Source organism: Cebus imitator, unplaced genomic scaffold, assembly GCF_001604975.1.
Source record: "Cebus imitator isolate Cc_AM_T3 unplaced genomic scaffold, Cebus_imitator-1.0 Scaffold103, whole genome shotgun sequence".
Classification (NCBI taxonomy): domain Eukaryota; kingdom Metazoa; phylum Chordata; class Mammalia; order Primates; family Cebidae; genus Cebus; species Cebus imitator.
The window spans coordinates 3,063,291-3,078,876 of NW_016107418.1; the positions used below are offsets into that span (position 1 = coordinate 3,063,291).

The following is a 15,586-nucleotide window of genomic DNA, read 5'->3' on the forward strand; positions in this document are numbered from 1 at the left end:
GGAGGGGGAGAGAGAGAGAGATTGATTAACAATAAAAAAAGTAACCAGCAATATTAAGTGCTCAATAAAACTGCTGTATTTGGCAATTATAGACATCCCTGGAAAACCGTGAGAGCAGTTTCAGTAAAATTTTGGTAACACCAATTTGCAGACATTGAAGGAGTAAATAGGTGGTAAGGAAATTCAGAGAAAAGAGTACAAACTATTCCAAAGGTTCCCAACTGGGGACTTTACAAACATATTAATGGGGATCAGATGGGTCTTATCAATATTTCAAACAGCCATATGAAGAATAAATTTACCCTCTACAAAGCTATAAAAGATTAAGAAAAATATTAAGCTTCTCTATTTCTCTAATTAGCAGCTCCATACATATATTTTTCAAATGAAATCACTGTTTAATATACGCCATGCTTGGCAGACAGGCTCCTTGGTGTCATAAAATCTTTGGTAGAAAATAAGTTACAAGATTACTAAGCAATAAAGGGTGGGGAATCATGGGCCTCTTGAAAGAAATCCAGCACTGAAGAGAATTAATGCAATATGAATGACTGCATTCCAGAAGAGCTCAGAAACTCAGAGGAAGGTTTGGTTAAGTTTCTTGTTAGTTGGTTTATTGGTTTTCGTTTGTTTTCAGAAGTAGAAAAAGACCAAGATATTAGGTCAAGATTAAGAACTGAATGTTAAGAAATGCTTAAAGTTCCAGAAAGAAAAGTAGTTAAAAGGCACTGAGGAAAAAGATGAAGCACAAGGAAAAATGACAGAGCTTACAAATGCCGCAGGGTCATGCGTAAGTTACAGTCCATGTATAGACAACTATGGATGCACTCTCATCCTCAAAGAAAGCTATTCTGCAGAAGTTCAGTTAACCAGTTGGATAATTAAGCCAACTGTAGCTAGTAGAGCTACAGCATATAGAAGTAGAGAGATTTTGAGTCTGACAAACATGAGCTCAAATTTCTTTTCCTCTACTCTCTGTTTAACCTTAAAGCTACTTAGCTTCTCTGAAGATGTTTCTTCATCTAGCAGCAACATCTATCCCATAAGCTATTAGCAATACCAAAAGACAATACATGTAAAGAGCTTTGCACAGTGCCTGGCATAAGACAACCATTTACGAAATACAGCCATAATTATTAACATAAAGTATTTTAAAACATTTTTCTGACCCTAGGATCGAGAGGACCTAAGAAGGAAACAAATGGAAAGAGAAAAGATGAATATGCTCCCGACACAATTTTTTAAACTTGTGTATGTCGAAAACACAAAACAATATTAAAAATATGTTCTAATCACACAAAAGGAAAAAAATGGTATGGAATTGATATTTTTCTCTCACAAGAAAAGGAGAAAAACTCCAATACAAAAGCATGTATTAACATACTCTTTGCTATGTATAAACTATTCCAGATCCCTGGTTTAGGAATCCATACAGACAGTAACGGAGACGAAAAGGGTATTTTTCAGTATTTCAGTATGTGCCTGGTAAAGTGAAGCATTTTAGAGATTATAAAGCTTTAAATCTGGGGCACAGCATTCCTTATGTCCTTAAAGGAAAAGAATTACTTAAAGTATAAAATAACTGTATTTGAAATATTAGATTCAGAAAACACCAATATTTCACGCATTAATGCAAATCTATTACTATTTTAATTATAAATTAAACATAACTATAACCAACCTAATGATTTTTCAAGGTACCTCAGAACTGCCACCAGGATAATGGGGGCAGTTGTGGAGAGGTCGAGTGGCTACACCTCTGCATTAGTAAGTATTTCACCACCACAACTTACAAGTTAATTCCAGTTTCACTTGTATCTGCTCTTATTTAGTTGAGGTCCAATTATTTTTCAGACCTCTTTTATAAACTGAAAAATAACTATAACAACCCATATCAAAAAATCTCTCTACTACTGATATCAAAGAAGAGCAATTTCGGTTAAAACAATTATACTGTTATTCATAATGGAGATAGCCAAAACTTTCCAATAAAATGTTAAGCATATGGTTAGATGAAACCACCGTCTTTTCTTTAGAAAATATTATCAAAATATCAGCTGGAGCAAATAACACATTTTACAATATTTGCTTTTGGAATAATTTATTTATTCCTATGCCCAAGGCAACACAGATACTACTAATGTATCAATATTAAACAGAACAAAATACTGTGGAGCCTATTCATAATATAAGGTTGGAAACAGAAATAAAACCAAGTTGTTACCTTTGTTACATCTTTTCTGTGTATGGTATGTACATGTGGGATTATAGGCTTTGCCTCGGAGTATTTTGAAATGCAAGTTTGGGAGGAAAGACATTATACCTCTGGCTAAATTGAAATCTGGTTAATAAAACTACATTATAGAACAATTACCAATTTTTCAAAATTGGAAATAAGATTGTAATCCAAATTAAAATGGCATATAAATTTTTTGTGGGTACTTCAAAATCCTTTTTAGAAGCTACTTGAGTTATAAATTTTCATTTGCATTATTCAGTATTGACAGTAAAGGCAGAGTCAAAGAAATGTATTTGTAATGACTCTATGACAACATCTATTGAAGTTAGTTTTAGAGTAACTCTTGGCAAGTTTGTTTACACATAATTTTTGTTTTCTAATAAAAATGTTAAAAAGGCAACATATGAAACTGCTTCAGATTCCAAATAAATGTGACTTTGTGTAATAAATTTTATATGACTCTTTTTTTTTTTTTTTTGAGACAGAGTCTCACTCTGTTGCCCAGGCTGGAGTGCACTTTGCTTACTGTAACCCCCGCCTCCTGGGTTCAAGCCATTCTCCTGACTCAGCCTCCCGAGAGGCTAGGATTACAGGCACCCACCACCACGCCTAATTATTATTATTATTATTATTTTTTAATTTTTTGTGGAGACGGGGTTTCATCATGTTGGCAAGGCTGGTCTTAAGCTCCTCACCTCAGATGATCCGCCTGCCTCAGCCTCCCAAAGTGTTGGGATTACAGGCATGAGCCACCACACCCAACCTTATGTGACTCTTGAATATAGTCCTACCCTGAATAAATCTTGGATATTAAAAATAATTGAACAGAAGTATTAATAAAATTGAAAAAGGAAAAAACTAAATTTAACTAAAAATAGTAAAATATTTGGCCAGGAGTGATGGCTCACACCTGTAATCCCAGCATTTTGGAAGGCTAGGGTGGGCAAACCACCTGAGCTCAGTTTGAGACCAGCCTGGCCAACATGGTGAAACCCCATCTCTATCGAAAATACAAAAAATTAGTGGTGGTGTGAGCCTGCAGTCCAGCTACTTGGGAGGCTGAGGCATGATATCTTGAACCTGGGAGGAGGAGGTTGCAGTGAGGCAAGATGGCACCACGGCACTCCAGCCTGAAGGACAGAGTAAGATTCTGTCTCAAAAAACAAAAAACAATCAAACAAAAAAAAGTAAAATATTCTACAGAGAGGAAAAGCTCAAAAAGCCACCAAGAAAAAAATTATTTAGTTGGTTAAGGGGTCACTAACCTTACTCTGATTAGAAATTTTTTAATCACCCAAGTATATCAGCTAAGTCATCCAATCCTTTCACACCCATCACCCCAAACAGACACAGAAAGCAGCCAAGATATTCACTTTCAAGAAATGTCTAATAAAAATTATTTTTACCTGTAAATTGTTTTCTGTGACTCTGTTCCACCAAACCATATTGATGGGTACTCCTGATTTACACCTGTCAGCAAGGCAGCCAATAGGGTTCTTTGCTTTTCGTGCCTTTGATCCCATCGGAACTAGCCTCTCCTCCAGCATCCCCAGGCGATACTTCCTTGGCTAGGAAAAAGAAGGAAAGAAACCAAGCCACTCCTAACATCCCCCACACTAAGCTAAACTAACATAACTAACATATAGAAGATACTGGGAATGTTGGGATAGGAAACAGGTCAAGTTTCTAAAACACCTCTTCTAATATCCTTACCACCACCCACCATCTCCCACCCCTGCACCAAACCCACACCTCCAAAATAACCCACCATCCTAAAGGGCTGAAGAATATTATATAAACAGATGTTTTTAGAAAAATACATTTTAATCTAATTTTATAAGACTTTACTTAATGAATAGAAATTTAACTTGCAGCAAAGGAAAATGCTTTGCAAAATTTTTTTTTACTGTCACTTACCTATTCTCACTGCAATATGAAGAAATGCTTTCAAGGGCACAGAATAGAGATTTTTTATTTTAAGTTCTCCAAACTACATCTTTTTCAGCTCCCCATCTTGTTACTTTATTTCTTACTGAGAACTAACTCACTTTAAGAAAAAAAAGCAGTTGATTCCTAAGAAATTTGATTTTTTAAAAAGTTTTAATTCTGTGCACATTAGACCTGATTTCAAGTCACTCTATCTTAAATAGGCATTCATCCTAAGTTATCAATTAGAAAAAAAAAAAAAAAACTCAGACTAAAAAACAACAAAAACAAAACAGGAACACAAATTTAACTGATCTTTTGAATCTCAATAATATGAACAGATTGATACTGAATAAATCATTCAATAAAATCATAAATTCTTTGCCTAACAGAAGAAAATGAATAAACCATCTGAATAGTGGTTAGCAGAACACTTATCTGTAAAAGTAAGTGATTGTTTCCACCATCTTGCTTCTCTTAATTACAGCAAATTTGTACTACACTGCATCTTAAGGAAAACTGTATTTTTTCCCTTCAGAAAACACTAATTCATGCTTGGGAAGGTATCTAATTTAAACTCTGAAATAAGAAAACATGTGTTTACTCATTGTTCTGTCATGAGTTATAAGACTGCTGAAACAAAGAGTTAAAATTAAGTTTCTTCAAAATAAGATGCTGGCCAGGCTCATGCCTACAGTCCCAGCACTTTGGAGGTCAAGGCAAGAGGATCACTTCAGCCCAGGAGTTCCAGAACAGCCTGGGCAACATAGCAAGACCCTATCTCTATTTGAAAAAAAAAAAAAAAAAGCCATAGCCAGTCAAACATATTTATTACTTTTTCTAGTATAAAGAGAACCAATTTGAAAAAGACATGATTTCTAAATTTCAAAAGCCTTGCAAATAATGCCTATGTAAATTATTCCATGCAAATTAGATTCTCTACTACACAAGTGTGCATCCGCTATACTGTCCTTGATTTAAAGAGGACAAGGCCAGGTGTGATGCCTCATGCCTGTAATGCCAGCACTTTGGGAGGCTGAGGAGGTTAGATCACTTGAGGTCAGGAGTTCGAGACCAGTCTGGCCAACATGGTGAAACCCCATCTCTACTAAAATTACAAAAATTAGCCAGGTGTGGTGGTGCATGTCTGTAGTCCCAGATACTTGGGAGGCTGAAGCAGGAAAATCACTTGAATCTGGAAGGGAAAGGTTGCAGTGAGCCAAGATCATGCCACTGTGTTCCAGCCTGAGCCACAGAGCAAGACTCTGTCTCAAATACAAAGAAAAAAACAAAAAAAAGGTGGGGTACTATGGCTCACGCCTGTAATCCCAACACTTTGGGAGGCTGAGACGTGCAGACCATGAGGTCAGGAGTTCGAGACCAGCCTGGCCAACATGATGAAACCCCATCTCTACAAAAAACTAGCTAGGTGTGGCACCTGTAGTCCCAGCTACTCAGGAGTCTGAGGCAGGAGAATCGCTTGAACCTGGGAGGCAGAGGTTGCAGTGAGCTGAGATGGTGCCAATGCATTCCAGCCTGGGCAGCAGAGCGAGGCTCTGTCTCAAAAAAAAAAAGTGGGAGGGTGGGGGTAAGGGTGGGGCTCACACCTGTAATCCCAGCACTTTGGGAGGCCAAGGTGGGCGAGAGTTTGAGACCAGCCTGGCCAACATGTGAAATCCCATCTCTACTAAAAATATAAAAATTAGCCAGGCATGGAGATGGTGCCTGTAATCCCAGCTACTCAAGAGGCCGAGGAGGGAGACTTGCTTGAACCTGGGAGGCAGAGGTTGCAGAGAACCAAGATTGCACCACTGCACTCCAGCCTGGGGGACAGAGCGAGACTCCGTCTCAAAAAAGAAAAAGAGTAACTAAACTTGCATTAAGAAAGGTCTTTTTTCTTTTTCAGACACTGCCTCATTCTGTTGCCCAGGCTGGAGTGCAATCGTGTAATTACAGCTCAGTGGCAACCTCCACTTCCCAGGGTCAAGTGACCTTCCCACCTCAGGCTCCCAAGTAGCTGGGACTATGGGCATGTACCACCATGACAGGCTAATTCTTATAATTTTAGCAGAGATGGGGTCTCATTATGTCACCCAGGCTGGTCTTGAACTCCTGGACTCAAGCCATCCACCACCTCCCAAAGTGCTGGGATTATAGGTGTAAGCCATAACGTCCAGCCCAGTGGACAAAGTTTTATGAGGCTAACATACTTACACCTTTATGAAATCTTGAACCAATCTAACTACTCTCTATGTCTGTATCAGAGGAAATTTTTTTTCTTTTTATTTCCTATGATACTTTAGAAAAGCCACAGAGGGAACTTTTGTAAGTATGTACCCTTAATGATTCATGCCATGGAACCACATTAAAAGTGAAAGAATTTTAAAACAAGTTATTTCTAGTACCTTAATTCCTTAGAAAGGGTATAAGAAATAAATTGCGTATTTTTGTGTTCAAACAGAAAACTACAAGGCTTTGACATACAATAAGAATAACATAAACTTAATAAGACATTCACTAATTTAAGATTCATATTTGGCCAGGCAACAGTGGCTCACATCTGTAATCCTAGCGCTTTGGGACCCCAAGGTGGGTGGATTGCCTGAGCTCGGATTGCCTGAGCTCAGGAGTTCAAGACCGATCTGGGCAACATGGTGAAACCCCATCTCTACTACAATATAAAAGAAATTAGCCGGGTGTGGCGGCATGCGCCTGTAGTCCCAGCTACTTGGGAGGCTGAGGCAGGAGAATTGCTTGAACCCGGGAGGCGGAGGTTGCAGTGAGCCCACTGCATTCCAGCCTGGGTGGCAGAGTGAGACCCCGTCTCTACAAAAAAAAAAAATAATAAATAATAATAATAATAATTATATATATATATATATATATATAGAGAGAGAGAGAGAGAGAGAAAATTTCTGGGCTAAATATTAACCTTACTCTACCAGGAAAGTTCAACATATAAAGAATGTTTACTTAATCAAAATCTCAAGTTGTCAAATAATTTATACCCGGACACCCAAATGCCAGGTCACATATCTGAATGCATGAAAACTATTATTTTAAAAGGTCTTCTGTAATTCAGATCCTTCACAAATTCAGATGTACTTTTTTTTTTTTTTTTTGACACAGAGTCTCTTTTTTTTTGAGATTCCATCACCCAAGCTGGAGCGCAGTGGTGCGATATTTCACTGCAACATCCGCCTCCTGAATTCAGGTGATTCTCTTGCCTCAGTCTCCCGAGTAGCTGGGATTACAGGCATGTGCCACCATGCTTAGCTATGTTTTGTATTTTTACTAGAAACGGGGTTTCACCATGTTGGCCAGGCTGGTCTCAAACTCCTGACCTCAGGTGATCCACCTACCTTGGCCTCCCAAAGTGTTGGGATTACAGGCATGAGCCACCATACCAGGTCTCAGACGTACTTTTGACACAGTTATTACAGTCAATACAATTTACTTTCTATGCAGTACAGTAAGCATTGAAAAAAAATGTTGTTTATTTGGTTTGTTTTTTTTCTTGGGTTTTTTGGTTTATTAGTCAGGAGGGTCTCAGGCTGGAGTGCAGTGGTGCAATCTCAGCTCACTGCAACCTCTGCCTCCTGGGCTCAAGGGATCCTCCCACCTCAGCCTCTCGAAGAACTGGGACTACAGGCGTGTACCACTATGCCCGGCTAATTTCTGTATTTTCTGTAGAGATGGGGGTCTCTCTATGTCGCACAAGCTAGTCTCAAACTCCTGGGCTCAAGTGATCCACCTGCCTGGCCCCAAAAAAGGTTTTAAGTACATCCAATGTATCATCCTCACTCCTTAACTGCACTCATTAAATAATGATGTTTCTTCATTTCAAAAAGGGAATTCATCACTCTTCTCCCTCCACTCCATGCCCAAACACCCTTAAATACCTAATACCTCTCCTCTTAGGTAGAAGAGATCTCCAGATATGTGCCATTATAAACCCTAAATTTTTTCAATAAACAACCAGAGATTAAACTCTAATCCAAAAGTAAATCTCTTCTGTGATACTAAATGAAAAGATCCTAAGGCAAGCCTGTCCAACCCAAGGCCCAAGATGACTCTAAATGCAGCCCAACCCGAATTTGTAAACTTTCTTAAAACACTATGAGATTCTGCAAATTTTTAAAGCTCATCGGCTATCATTAGTGTTAGTGTATATTATGTGTGACCCAAGACAATTCTTCTTCCAATGTGGCCCAGAGAAGCCAAAAGATAGGATACTCCTGCCCTAAGGTATCAATACTATTTAATGTACCATTATAAGCAACAGAATACAAAATAACACCTGAAAAGAGATGGTAGGAATGGAAAACATGATGGTGAGACAAAAGATTATATAGAAAAGTTTCACTGCATAGACTGTAAACTGTAACAATACCTCATCTATATGCTAATTTCAAAATGACTAGCTACTCTTTGAGGAAAAAATGTACTTTAAACCCAACATCTGAGAACCTACTTAGATGAGGAACCGTTCTAAGTATTTGGAATACCATGATGAATACAACACACAACATTTGCTGGAAGACAGAATATAGGCTAGGAGGTAAGAAAAATATAAATAATCATAACCCACTGTGATATAATAATGTGTAAGTAATCATGTATGAATAGAGCAAAAACAAAGGTGGCTTCACAGAGAAAGCAAATACCTGAGGAAGTTCTGAAGGAAGAATAAATGTGCCTAGATAGGAAAAATGAGTGATGAAAGTTCGTAGTATAGGCTGGGGAAAAGTATGTATGGAGGCATGGTGATGCTTAGAGGAAACCACAAGTATTCAGTTCACCATTAGCAGAGGTCAAGTTTGAAAACAAATGATGAAGCTTGAATACAATTTTTTAAAGTATTGCTTTAGTGCCAAGCACAGCGGCTCATGCCTGTAATCCCGGTGCTTTGGGAGGCTGAGGTGGGAGGACCGTTCGAGCCAAGTTCAAGATCAGCTTGGGCAACAAACTCAGTGGGTCCCCATCTCTACAAAAAAAATGAAAAAAGTAGCCGGGCATGGTGGCCCATACCTATAGTCCCAGCTATGTTGGAGGCTGAGATGGGAGCATCGCTTGAGCCCAGGAGGTCAAGGCTGCAGTGATATATGGTCTCCTGTCTCAAAAAAAAAAATTAAAATTAAAATAAGTAAATAAAAATTGTTGTTTTAGATCCTATGCTAAGGAATTTGAGCATCATTCCATGGGCAAAGAAGAAATGACAAAATCAAATTTGCATTTTAGAAAGGAAGGTCTGTAGCAGTGTGGAGGATGAACTGGGGAAGAGGGAGTAAAAGCGGCAGTCAACAAATTAGAGGACTCTGGCAATTGTCTAGGTCAGGGTTTCTCAACATCAGCACTATTGACTTTGGATAACTCTTTCTTATGGAGGGGAGCGGGGAGAGGGCTGTCCTGTGCATTGTAGGATGTTTAGCAGCATCTCTGTCCTCCCACTGAATACCAGTAAGCACCAACTACCCAGTTGTAACAACCAAAAATGTCTCCACATACTACCAAATGTCTCCTTTGGGGGTGAAAAGATACAACTGCCCTGGCTAAGAATTGCTAGTGGAGAAAGGAGGATATGAGCTTGAGGCAATAATAATAGAAATACAGAACTAGTGAAGGCTTACTAGAAACATCTGGTAGGTTAAAAACAAATATTGGTGATTAACTGGAAGCAGATGCTAAGGGAAAGAGGTTAAACAAAACATGAGAAAATAAATGGGGCAAACACAATTTTATGAGAAATGTTTATTTACTAAAGTTTTCTCAGTTCTTTAAGATACAAGCCCCTTCCTTCAGAGCAAATCAAAGCAACAACTCCTCTTCCCTTCTTAGCTTCTAGAAATCCTTATCTAAACCAACCTTAAGAACACAATAGTCCCCCCAAAAAAGGTAAATTTCCTTATTGATCCTCTATTCTTGATAGCCTGATCGGTCACATCTTGCTGGTTACTATGAAATAAAAGCATTCTAAAATGCCATGTCCTATTGATAACCAGCTTTTCTGCTCCACTTATGTGTCATTTAACATTGTACACAAAAATTCCCAATCCCCTTGATATGGTTTGGCTCTGTCCCCACCCAAATCTCATCTCAAATTATATTAATAATTCCCATGTGTCGAGGGAGTGACTGCATCATGGGGGTGGTTTCTGTTATGCTATTCTTTCGATGGTCAGTGAGTTCTCACAAGTTCTGATGGGTATACAAATGTTTGACAGTTCACATAACACTTCTCTCTCCTGCCTCCCTATGATGGAAAGGCTGCTTCCCATTCTACCATGATTTTAAGTTTCCTGAGGCCTGTCAGCCATGTGAAACTGTGAGTTAGTTATATCTCTTTTCTTAATAAATTACCCAGTCTCGGGTATTTCTTTTTAACAGTGTTGAAATGGACTAATACAACCCTTTTCTTGTAGTAAAACATCCAGCAGAGGCCAGGCACAGCAGCTCACACCTGTAATCCTACCACTCTGGAAGAGCAAGGCAGGAGGACTGCTTGAGGCCAGGAGTTCAAGGACCAGCCTGGGCAACACAGTGAGACCCCCATCTCTACCCACCCCCCAAAAAAATTGTTTTTAATAAGCCAGGTGTGGTGGTGTGCCTGTAATTCCAGCTATTCAGGAGGCTGAAGTGAGGGAATCACTTTAGGCCAGGAATTGAAAGCTGCAGTGGGCTATGACTGTGCCACTACACTCTAACTTGGCAACAGAATGAGACTATCTCAAAAAAAAAAAACAAACCGACCAGGTGCAGTAGCTCATGCCTGTAATTCCAGCACTTTGGGAGGCCAAGGCGGGCAGATCACCTGAGGTCAGGAGTTCAAGACCAGCCTGGCCAACATGGTAAAACCTTGTTTCTACTAAAAAATACAAAAACTAGCCAGGTATGGTTGTGCATGCCTGTAATCCCAGCTACTCTGGAGGCCAAAGCAGGAGAATCACTTGAATTCGGGAGACAAAGGTTACAGTGAGTCAAGATTGCACCATTGCACTCTAGCCTGGGCCATAAGTGCAAGACTCTGTCTCAAAAATAAAATATAAAAACAAACAAAAACATCACAAGGCCTGAATAAAAGTTCTCAAGGACAAGAAAAGGTTTGAAAATATATTCTAAAGTAGCACTTTTCAAATAATAGTGAACATAAGAATCTTCTAGGGATCTTGTTAAAATAAAAGATTCTGATTCAGTAGGCCTTAGAGTAAGGCCTAAGATTCTGTGTTTCTAAAGATGCTCCCAAGAGTGCACTCCTGGTTCGGTAATCGCACTTTGAGAAGTAAAGTTCTCAATAACGTCAGAGAAAAGATCTGGAGAAGAAATAACGAGTGGTACAAACAGAAATCAGGGACACTCCCAAAAATGAAAATGAGTAGGGGTTTAAAAATTCAACATATCAAGTCCTTGTGGCTCCTTGCCCCTTTGGAGCTTGACCTCAACACTGAGAGCTTTGAAGACCACTACTTCTAAGTCCCCAAAGCCCTAGCTTTTCCAAAAACCTTTGCCCCATTTCAGAAAGCCAGTTCCAGCTGGGCTTGGGGGCTCACTCCTGAAATCTCAGCACTGTGGGAGGCTGAGATGGGAGGATCACCTGAGGTCAGGAGTTCAACACAAACCTGGCCAATTGGTGAAACTTCATGTCCACAAAACACCAAAATTAGCCAGACGTGATGGTGGATGCCCATAATCCCAGCTACTTAGGAGGCTGAGGTGGGAGAATCACTTGAACCCAGGAGGTGGAGGTTGCAGTGAGTTGAGATCGTGCTATTTCACTCCAGCCTGGGTGACAGAGTGAGACTCCATCTCAGAAAAAAAAAAAAAAAAAAAAAAGCCAGCCAGTTCCAGTGGTTTAGGACTAAGGGAAGTCCACTCTCATTCCTAACAAGGGAGCTAAGCCTCTAGACTCACTATGTCAAAGGAAAGAACAGTAGAAGGTAATTTTAGGACTTTTAGTTCTGAAGTCTTAGATGCACACACATATGCTTTTTCATTCCTTGACTTACTCAACATTTCAGTATAAGCCTCTCTATCATTCTTAAAAATAAAATTATCAAGAAGATCTATTCTCTTCTCCCAAAAGCTCAGAGTCCAGCTAAAGGAACAATCTATAAATACACCACTTGTATGTAGTTAAAGCTACCAAGTAACAGACCAATTTTCAGATCACAACTCTTTTGTAATTGCAAAACAGCACCATCTCCAAAAAGCCTCACATTATCAGTCTCATATTATTATATATCATGGTCTGCTGATTAATAATGAACTAGAGAAAACGAACTGTTGCTTCAGGACAAAAAGTTTTCAATGCTGTGAATTACAAGATCCTCCTTTGAACATCAAAAACATAATCATTGTATAAATAATCATTTCACTATTTGTACTCTGCAACAATGCAGTTGTTTTTCATTTTTCTTTTTTTCTTCTAGACAGTCTTGTTTTGTTGCCCAGGCTGCAATGCAGCAGCCGGAGGACAGCTCATTGAAGCTTCAAACTCCTGACCTCAAACGATCCTCCCACCTCAGTCTCCCAGACAGCTGACACTACAGGTGCACACTACCATGCTCCATTAACTTTTTAAAATTTTTTGTGGAGACCAGGACTTGCTATATTGCCTAGACTGGTCTCAAACTCCTGGCTTCAAGTGATTAATCATTAATGGTATAATTTGATATTTTTTATAATTACAGATATGCTAAAGTATCAGGATATTTAATGAATAGGAAAAAAAACCATTAGGAGTCAGAGGAGATTGTAAAAGAAATGCAGGCTTATTTTGAAACAAATGTATAGTAAATCCTAGCCCAGAGGTTTCTTAATTGATGTATCTAAGACCCTTAGGGGTGTCAGGGCATAGGTTGTAGAGTGGATGCTGGAAAAGATAATAAATTCATATATTCATTTATGCAGTGTCTGAAAGGAGATATATTACACGCATATGTACTACTATTTTTCAAATTTGTAAAGATGTTCTGATTAATAAAACATAAATCATTTTAAAGTGTCATTTAAATCATTTATTGGGCCAGGTGAGGTGGCTCAGGCCTGTAATCTAAGCACTTTGGGAGGCTGACACAGGAACATCACTTAAGGCCAGGAGTTCAAGACCCACATGGGCAACACAGTGAGACCCAGTCTCCACAAAAATTTTAAAAATTAGCTGGGAATGGTGGCATGTGCCTATAGTCCCAGCTAAACTGGGTGGATGCAACAGGAGATCACTTGAAGTCAGAGTTTGAGACCAGCCTGGGCAACATGACAAGACACCATCTACCATCTCTACGAAAAATAAAAAATAAAAATAAGTAAAAAAAAAATGAGAAAAATAAATTATATCAAACATAGCAGAACATAATTTACATGTGTAAACATATGTATACATTTTTTAGCCTCTGCTATGAGTTAGGTCATTGAGGAGGACAAACATTATCTATATAGTAATTTTAAAAAGTCTACAAAGCAGTCTTTACTTATGTTCTTAAAATCTCAGTGTTACAAAGGAATTTTATGCTACCAAAAATAAAATCAGTTGGAAGATCTTGCTATGCAAGGGCACATCCAATTTCTAAAGAACTGGAACACCAAATTGCAACTTCTTATATCCTTGTGCTTTAGACTGGAACCACAATACATAGCAGATATGAAGAAATAAAATAGCATGCCAAAGTTATTAAAATGTTTTGAGTGAAAATAAGTTGTTGTATTTTTTGAGACAGGGTCTTGCTCTGTTGCCCAGGCTGGAGTGAAGTGGTACAAATACCGCTCACTGGAGCCTCAACTTCTCAGGCTTAAGTGATTCTCCCACCTCGGCCTCCCAAGTAGCTGGGACTACAGGAGTGTACCACCAAGCCAAGCTCATTTTTGTATTTTTTTGTAGAGACAGTGTTTTGCCATGTTGCCCAGGCTGGTCTCGAACTCCTGGGCTTGAGTTATCCACTCATTTCAGCCTCCCAAAGTGCTGGAATTAGAGGTGTGGGTCATCTTGCTAGGCCTTTTCTTTTTTCTTTTTAAAGACGGGTCTCACCATGTTGCCCAAGCTGGTCTCAAGCAATCCTCTTGCGTTACCTTCTGTCAAAGTGGTGACATTACAGGCATGAGTCACCATGCCAGGCCAATTTTATTTCTTTAAACAAGAAAATTATTTCCATGATAATCTATCAATTGTAATGAACATTAAAGTTTTCTATCAATTTCAGTCCCTTATCAAATGTATTCATTATATTCACAGTCTTGTTTTGTTGCCCAGGCTAGAACACAGTGGCCCGATCATAGCTCATTGCAGCTTCAAACCCCTGAACTCAAACTTCTCACCTCAGTCTCCCACATACAGGTATTGATCGACTTACGACCAATGCAACTTACGACCATTGGACTTTACGACCACAAACGCTAGCCACGACTGCTCCGCGTCTGGCAGCGCAAACGTTGCCCAGCTGGGCGTACGACAGTGCGGACCAGCTTCCGGTAGCACTACCAACTCCGTGTGCATAGCCTACTCAACTTAAGACCAAATTGTGTTACGACCGGTCTGTCGGAACCAATCGTGGTCGTAAGTCAAGCACTAGCTGTAGTTGTCACTATGTAGCTGCCAGAATGTCTACTGGTTTGTTAGCAAAAGGTTTCCATTTTATTTAACTTGTATGTGTATACTTTTTCAGAAATGGGTTTTACTATAATTTAAACAAAGATGGTAGATAATGAAAAGTGGTTTTGTACATACTTTGATACAGATAAACAAATTTTTGGTTTTTTTGAGACGGAGTCTCACTCTGTCCCCAGGCGCCAGGCTGGAGTGCAGTAACGCAATCTCGGCTCTCCGCAACCTCCGCCTCCCGGGTTCAAGCAATTCTCCTGCCTCAGCCTCCCAATTAGCTGGGACTACAAGTGTGCGCCACCATGCCCAGCTAATTTTTCTATTTTTTAAGTAGAGACGGGGTTTCACCATGTTGGCCAGGATGGTCTCAATCTCTTGACCTTGTGATCCGCCCCCCTCAGCCTCCCAAAGTGCTGAGATTACAGGTGTGAGCCACCACACCCGGCCTCAGATAAACAAATTTTTAAATTGCAGATCCTAATAGAAAACTATAATAATAACTATCATTTGACAAGCGCAAGGCACTATACACACTTTATATCCGTTAATGTATTTAATTCACATAATTCTGTGACATAGGGCCTATTTTATACCAACTTTACAGATGATAAAAATAAGTCTGAGAGGAAACCTATTATCTCAAAATTTATATAAGGTCGGGTTCTAACACTTGTACTCTTAGCTATAACATCTTGTCTTCAACTCAAAGAAATCGATTCCATACTCTATAATACTTCTTAAGACATTATAATTTTAATGTCATTCTAGCTAAGCCTAAGATAACCAAATACAAATACCCAAATGAATAAATCTTTTTTTTTTTTTTTTTT

General features: G+C 39.1%; 1 protein-coding gene across 1 annotated transcript in view; it reads right to left on the reverse strand.

The window, feature by feature from the left end:
- The window catches only part of PAN3 (poly(A) specific ribonuclease subunit PAN3), a 161,306-nt gene that overhangs the window by 98,416 nt on the left and 47,304 nt on the right, over positions 1–15,586 (reverse strand). The window contains exon 5 of the mRNA XM_017537465.2: positions 3,646–3,807. Coding sequence (XP_017392954.1) covers positions 3,646–3,807 — 162 coding nt within the window. The remainder of the gene's footprint in view (positions 1–3,645; positions 3,808–15,586) is intronic.